General features: G+C 34.8%; 1 protein-coding gene across 3 annotated transcripts; it reads left to right on the top strand.

The window, feature by feature from the left end:
* Positions 1-203: 203 nt before the first annotated feature.
* LOC104097686 (UDP-glucuronic acid decarboxylase 1) lies at positions 204-7349 on the top strand. Of its 3 annotated transcripts, none has more exons than XM_070181856.1 (7): positions 208-997; positions 1725-1871; positions 1959-2038; positions 3466-3549; positions 3645-3719; positions 6093-6185; positions 6882-7349. In XM_070181856.1, exons 1-7 carry the CDS (start codon positions 382-384, stop codon positions 7086-7088), a joined length of 1302 nt encoding a protein of 433 aa, XP_070037957.1. In that variant the 5' UTR covers positions 208-381; the 3' UTR covers positions 7089-7349. The 3 variants fall into 3 exon arrangements, with proteins under 3 accessions (XP_070037959.1, XP_070037957.1, XP_070037958.1); XM_070181857.1 differs by having other exon boundaries at positions 208-1001; positions 1729-1871; XM_070181858.1 differs by lacking the exons at positions 6093-6185; positions 6882-7349 and adding an exon at positions 5377-5546 and having other exon boundaries at positions 204-997.
* The last annotated feature ends 219 nt before the right edge of the window (positions 7350-7568 follow it).

Here is a 7568-nt window from a genome sequence, read left to right as displayed (position 1 = left end):
AAAAACATCTTTTCATATTAATTTTAATAGAGTAGCGACTATTTTTGCTCAGCATTAAAAATAATAAAAAAAAATAAATACCATATTAAAAAGTGGCTATCACATCGCTATTTCTAACAGCTCATCTACCCAAGGATTTGTGCCCGAGTAGAAGCCCAGCCCATTTAACCCCCCCCCCCTCTCGCTCTCTCTCGAATGATCACTGAAATCAAATCCTACAAACACCAGGTAGTTAGTTGCTTCGCTGCAATATCATTTTCATCTTCTTTACATTATTAATCAAACAATTCTTTTACCTTAAAACTCCCCAAATCACACACACACAAATACACTTGAGCTACAAATCTCAGATTCCCTTTTATCAGTTCCAAAAAAAAAGCTATGAAATTGCATAAACAGTCAAGCAGAAGAGATGAAGAAATACCCAATTCTCAAATAAGCTTACCATACTCACCAAAGACCCTCAAACATCCAACAAGATCTCTTCCCAGATCCATTAACTATCTCCTCAAAGAACAAAGACTTTTATTCATTCTTATTGGCATTCTCATTGGTTCCACTTTCTTTATATTTCAACCTAGTCTTTCTCTCTTAAGCACATCTTCTGAACCACATTCTTCAATTCCCAGATCATATAATGCCTTAAATCATGAATCTTTATCAACATTTTCATCATATAATAATGTACCAATTTTTAAAGGGAGGGTACCAGTTGGGGTTGGGAGGAAAAGGATGAGGATTGTTGTAACTGGTGGGGCTGGTTTTGTTGGGAGTCATTTAGTGGATAAGTTAATTAAGAGAGGTGATGATGTTATTGTTATTGATAATTTTTTTACTGGGAGGAAAGAAAATGTGATGCATCATTTTGGGAATCCAAGATTTGAGCTTATTAGGCATGATGTTGTTGAGCCTATTTTGTTGGAAGTGGATCAGATTTATCACTTGGCTTGCCCTGCTTCTCCTGTTCACTACAAGTATAATCCTGTCAAAACTATTATATCCTTTTTTTAAAGATAATTTTTTGGCTTAGTTTTCAGATTCATCGTAGAAACACCTCTTTTGGTTTTGTGTATGTGTGTGTCTGCATGATAATTAGTTGAATGTTATTGAAATGAGTGTTCTTTGATTTGTTTATTGAATTTGTAAAATACCTGTCAGAACTGTTATATCAGTTTGGAAGGTGGCGCCCGAGTTGCCGGTTGTGTGAGCAGGAGATCACGGGTTCAAGCTGTGCAAACAGCCTCTTGCATAAATGCAAGGTAAGGCTGCATAGAATAGACTCAATGTGGTCCGCCCCTTCCCCATACCCTCCTCATAGTGGGAGCAGAAACAGAGCTAGGATTTGAACTTTATGAGTTCTAAATTGCAGGATAGCGGCATCACTTGTTAGTAACTGGGTTCTGAATTTATTTTTTTACATATTTACTGAAATTTTAATACACGTATAGGGTTTGGACTAAAGCGATTGGGTTTGGTCGAACCTGTATCTCGCTTTCTAGCTCCGTACCTGAGTGGGAGCTTAGTGTAACGGGCTTCCCCCCAACTGTTATAAAAATTCTAGATCATTACTTGGCTTATTGTTTAAAATTAGCTTTATGTATAATACTTCTTTGGTTTGTGTGTGTTTGTGCTAATATTATAATTAGTAAAATGTTATGGAAATGTGAGTTCTTTCATTAGTTTATTGAATTTGGATGCGTTTGAGATCCTTAACTGTGATTACAAGACAAATGTGATGGGCACGCTTAACATGTTGGGCCTTGCGAAGAGGATTGGTGCGAGGTTCTTGCTTACCAGTACAAGTGAGGTCTATGGTGACCCGCTTGAGCATCCTCAAAAGGAAACATATTGGGGTCATGTGAATCCAATAGGTCTGTATAACCTAACAAATCTCTTGTATAACGAAAGTTATCTCTTCAGCTGGTTTTAATGATGTTTGAGCGTCTTGAATCATCAAGGTGTTAGGAGCTGCTATGACGAGGGAAAGCGGACTGCTGAAACCTTGACTATGGATTACCATCGCGGTGCAGGTGTTGAGGTAATGGGGATTTGCTTTTTTACAGATAAAAATAGTACTCCCCCTGTCCCAATTTATGTGCCACTCTTTCCTTTTTCGTCAGTGCCAAAAAGAATAACAACTTTCTATATTTAGTACCAACTCATCTAAAAAATTCCCTTTCTACACTTAATGAGATGATTTCTAGCCACACAAATTTCTATTGTTTGTTTTAAAGTCTTCCTTCAGTCAAATGCCTTGACATAAATTGGGATGGAGGGGGTATGTGATCTGCTGAATGCTTATAGTGCAATTTAACAGTCTTCTAATTCTAAAGTTTTTAAGATTCTATGCAAATTATCTACCTAGTTGGGTTCTTTAGAAACTAAATGCAGCATGTTTTGCCTGAAGTACTGAGTAAAATGCACTATCCCTTACTTTTCGTCTTTGACCTGGAAAGATCAGTGGGGTGCTTTTTGTGCCACCGGAAAACTCTATCGAATTTTCGAATCATCTTCTTGTGATGACAGATGCCTTGAATAGGGTGAAACTTTTGGTGATCTAGACTCTAGAGTAGTAGATTGTGTGTTTATCGATCTCCACTTGGCCTCTATTTGTTAGGCTTCTATGCCCTAAAAGCATAAAAACAGCTAGTTATGGACACTACAATGGAGAATTTCGAAGACCCTTTTATTCTGCCCGAGAAGTCTGAACTTAAAACATAAACAATCAAAAAAAAAAAAAAGAAGTCTGAACTTAAAACATGGAGAATAGGATTTATTTAATTGTCTGCTTAAAGTGGAGCAGAAACATTCTTGAAAAAAAAGAAGATAATGGCAAGAGACAAAGGATAAATTAAGGTCTAAAGTTGCTATTTTCAGAATGAATGTTACATCTCAAAATGCAAAGATCAATTTGGAGGGCAGTAATATGTATAGGTAAAGTGACTTGTTCTTTGGACTCTTTTCTTCCTTGAACACTAGGAAGCTGCCTACATGCAATTCAGAACTGTATGTTAACATGTTATATAGCTTGCTGGAGTAATTATAATATAAAATCAAGGTGCCTATCCATCAAAATTATTTGTTATTTTCTAGAGTTTAGTGTTTCTCAAGAAAAGTTTGGAAATTCAACTTGAAACCTATTTTCTTGCTAGTTCTTGAACAAACTCCAGCATATTATGATGAGAGAGCATGGAATATGGGCAACAATGTAGAACTTTATCAAAAAAAATGGGCAACAATGTAGAACTTTATCAAAAAAAATGGGCAACAATATAGAAAGTCATTTTTTACCCAAATAAGATTCATTCTGAAGTTAAGTTCTGTATTGTGTTCTCCCTCTTTCCACTTGCAAAAGCTAAATGAATTCAAGTGGTAAGTGGTAGGTGGTACCACAGGATACGTGCATGTTTTACATGTACAGCAGGGATGGCGTAGAATTTTACAGCTTAGAATCTTTGCATACAGGTGCGTATTGCTCGGATTTTCAATACCTATGGACCTCGTATGTGTCTAGATGATGGACGTGTTGTCAGCAACTTTGTTGCCCAGGTTTGTTCTCTCAGCTAATAATATCATTAGTTTAACCTGAGCTTGCCTTTTAAAGTCCTTTTGTATTACTTATTATTCTAAAACCATGTTTGCAGGCCATCCGCAACCAACCAATGACAGTATATGGTGATGGAAAGCAAACACGAAGCTTTCAATATGTCTCTGATCTGGTACTGCATCTTAATCAGTTCTCTTCCTCATTCCTTGTTTCTGCCTTAGCATGTTATCTTTATATTTACTTATGTTTTTAAGGACATTAGATGGCAGTAGATAGTTGCAGTATATGGTATTGGTTGAAGGTGGCCAAGGGTGGCTAAAGCATAAGGTGTTAGTTGCTTCAAGTGAATTTGGTCACGGGTGGTAGGGATGGTAGTGAATCTTGACTTGAGTTCTCGGTGACGAATATATATGTTGCTTGTGTTCCGAAGTTTGTAGGAAAAGCTTTCCACCATATAGATGATAAAAGAACTACAAAAGTTACAATCATGTTATGAACAACATTCGACGTTCTGACTCTTAAATGCAACCTATTTCTTTTTCTACTATAAATATCTGTTTTTCTGTTAAATTTGCTACACGATATTACTAGTGAAATTCTCTTATTGAGCAAGAAGTTAATTTTGGAGTTTCCATGTTCAAAATTTTGAAGTTCATTAAATAGACAAAATGTTTTACTAGATTTTAAAAGATGTATGGTGTCTCTATCCCAAATTGACTACCTAGTTTAACTTTTATAAATATTAAGAAAAAGAAAACTTTGAACTGCTTATGAATTATGATATTGGTTTTAGACATGTTAGGGTAATGTTGAAGATATGGAATGAGTTCAAAGATGATGCATCCTATTCAAAACAATATAAGATTATTTTATGTTAATTCTCAATTTTTGAGGATTGTGAATTCCCCCATTCAGGGAAAAGGTCATGACTAAAATGAAAAGCAGGTCAACTAAAATGCCAAGTAGGGAGTATATTGATGCCACTGAGGGATTCTTAGCTCCTTAGTACGTACTAGTAACTTCTATTTACTGCCATGCTACTTATTCAACTGTTTAACTTATTTTAAACTTTCCTAGAATATCACAATGGGCAGGGCACCATTGCTTGTGATTATATTCTGTTTAGCATCATGGAATGAATTCTTTATAGTTGGAATCGTCGATTATCTTAATTTAAAGATACCAAATTGAGCCACTAAATGCTTGGAAGTTATTGGAGATATATAATGTCCCACATTTGGAGTGTAAGGACATGTTTTTATAAAGATTTTAGACCTTATCAATTGCTTTAAGAATTTGTACTGGATGCTCAATTTTTCACAAAAAGTTCCCATTGTTTGTTTTTTCCTACTATATTGCAAAACTTAGGTTTTTGATCTAAAAATATTCCTCTGTAAAGGGGTTGTCATTAGCTATGGCATATCGGCTATGTTGTCCCATTGAATGCTCTATTCACATACACCTTTGCAAGTTAAAAAGAAGAGGATTGTCTTCTGTTCATCTAACTAAGTTTGACAATTACCAAATTAAAAGTTTCTTCGGTAAATACACCATTGCATTTGATTAGTCTTTGTGGAGATGATCTAGTCACTGAAAAATTGCATTTATCTGGAAGCAGGCCATGATGCTATGCTGATATTATCTATGTACTAAGATGCATGCTTCAGATTTAACACGATGCTTATTAAATGTAAAGGGTTTGTTTCGAGAAGGAATATCCTGTGAATGGAACCTTATATGTTTAGACTTCTATCTCTTTTTTTTTTCTGTGATAAATATATAACTGACTTCTATTAACATCTGGACTTGTTTAACTATGTATTTTGAAGTTCGTTGGTCTGACAGAGCTGGCATAGTGTGGATTTTGTGAGATCTGCATAGTCTAAATCGGTTGTGGTTCTTTATTGTCTTTTGCATGCCACAATTAAAAAGAAACGAAGAATGTGTGATGGTTTGGCTATATCACGCATACCTCCATATGCTCGTCAATAATATGATGATTGGAGGTAATAAAAGATGAACCAGGTAGACCTTAAATTACATAGAGAAAATTATCTCAAAAGGGTTACAATCTATTCTAAGTAATGTGGACTCTGCTAAGTAATGTACAATGGAAGAAAATGATTTCTATGGCGATTCCAACTAGTTTCCATTTATACTTACATTAGCTCCGAGATTTTTCAAAAGTTTCTTTTATTTTTTTTATTCTGATTAGGGATTTGTATGTCCATACAGGATAAATGTATTTAGAGAATTTCCAGCTTTAGAAGACCCATAGTGTTTTCTTTTAAAAAAAAACAAATTATTTAGTATTAGAATGAAGTGGACCTAAGAGCGCATAGGTACGGAAGATTCAATTAGCCGATCTTACTAATTTATGAGCTTTGACTAAGGTTTAGCTCATTGATTGATTGATTTTTAATTGAAAAACTTCACACGTATAAAGTTGATTGATTTTTATAAAGAGTCTAGATACTCATAAGGAAGGGCTTCTTTGTCTTGAATTGTGATATATTTAACATAATGCACTTTGTTTTGATGAAAGGTTGATGGATTGGTGGCGCTCATGGAGGGTGAGCATATTGGCCCTTTCAACTTAGGAAACCCGGGAGAATTCACCATGTTGGAGCTTGCTGAGGTAAGTCATGCTTATTTATGCATATGTGCATGTCTACAGATATGTTGGGGACTGTTTGTATGGTCAACTCGCTGTGAATGTTGCTTATTGAGAAATCATAGTTACAAAAAGAATATCTGTGTCACTCGCATCCTTCATAAACAGTTGGGATCTGATCTATTCTCATATTTATTTTCGTTGTTATTGCTCAAAAAACTGAATCTTGTCTCTCTGTTATTGTTCCAAGTCCTGAAGTATTAATTTTACACGATGTAAATATTTTTTTTTTTGCTATAGTTTATACATTCATGCGTTAGTATTAAATATGTGTGCTTATCGAAGATATGCCTTCCGTATGAGAAGAGATCATATATTAACTAAATCAGTGGATACATTAATCTTCAAATATAAAAGTATAGTTGATGGAATGTCTAATGAGAATCAAGTTTTCTACTTCTTTTTTCTTAGAAAAGGTAAGTTTTATTGAGTATCAGCACTATGTTGGAGCTATAAATTAGGAAATGAGATCTAACAAGATTTCAGCATCATTTACAAGTTCCAGTTTACACCAAAACATAATAAGCGCTTAACAGTCAAGTTGTAGTAATTTACTATTTAGAGCATGAAATGTCTAATATTTAACCAAGTTATGTATCTAGTTTTAAGTGCTAAGTTATGTTATCAATACACTCATAAACTGTATTAACTTGGAAACAGGTGGTTAAAGAAGTGATTGATCCCAGTGCAAATATTGAGTTCAGAGCCAACACGGCAGATGATCCTCACAAGAGGAAACCAGATATCAGCAAAGCAAAGGAGCTGTTAAACTGGGAACCAAAAGTACCCTTGCGAGAAGGGCTTCCTCTCATGGTTAATGATTTCCGCAATCGTATATTGAATGAAGATGAAGGGAAAGGGAGCTAATAAGGGTAGATGCAAAAATAGTATGTATAGCGCGAACCTTAGTTTATTGTTTATTACGCTCGAAGTTCATTTTTTCTTCATTTTTGTATTTCTGTTGTAATAGCTGATGGAATGCCTTGCCATAAGCCACATCTATAGCCTCATATTTCTTTTCTTTTCTGTTTGATTTTTTCCCTATTCCACATCCTGTAATTCCAACAGTGTATGGATTTGATTTCTCTTTTGGGCACTGCCCTATGATATTTAGCGCTCTATTTTCAAGCTTCTCTCTTCAGTTGTTAATATTGTTAATTAGGATTTAACTTATATATACTGATAATGTACATTTTTTTGCACTATCAGTGTACTTTAACTTGTTTGTTGTAGACATGTAGCATGTAACTTGCTTTTACTGATCTTACTTTTTACGGACGGTTACCTGTAAATCTCGTTTATGTGACCTGATAGTGCAAGTAAAACTTCTTTTACATAAGTTTTATA

Source organism: Nicotiana tomentosiformis, chromosome 7 (assembly GCF_000390325.3).
Source record: "Nicotiana tomentosiformis chromosome 7, ASM39032v3, whole genome shotgun sequence".
In the NCBI taxonomy this organism is placed as follows: Eukaryota; Viridiplantae; Streptophyta; class Magnoliopsida; order Solanales; family Solanaceae; genus Nicotiana; species Nicotiana tomentosiformis.
Note: the sequence above shows the minus strand (reverse complement) of the source record. Positions and strands in the feature narration are given on the sequence as shown.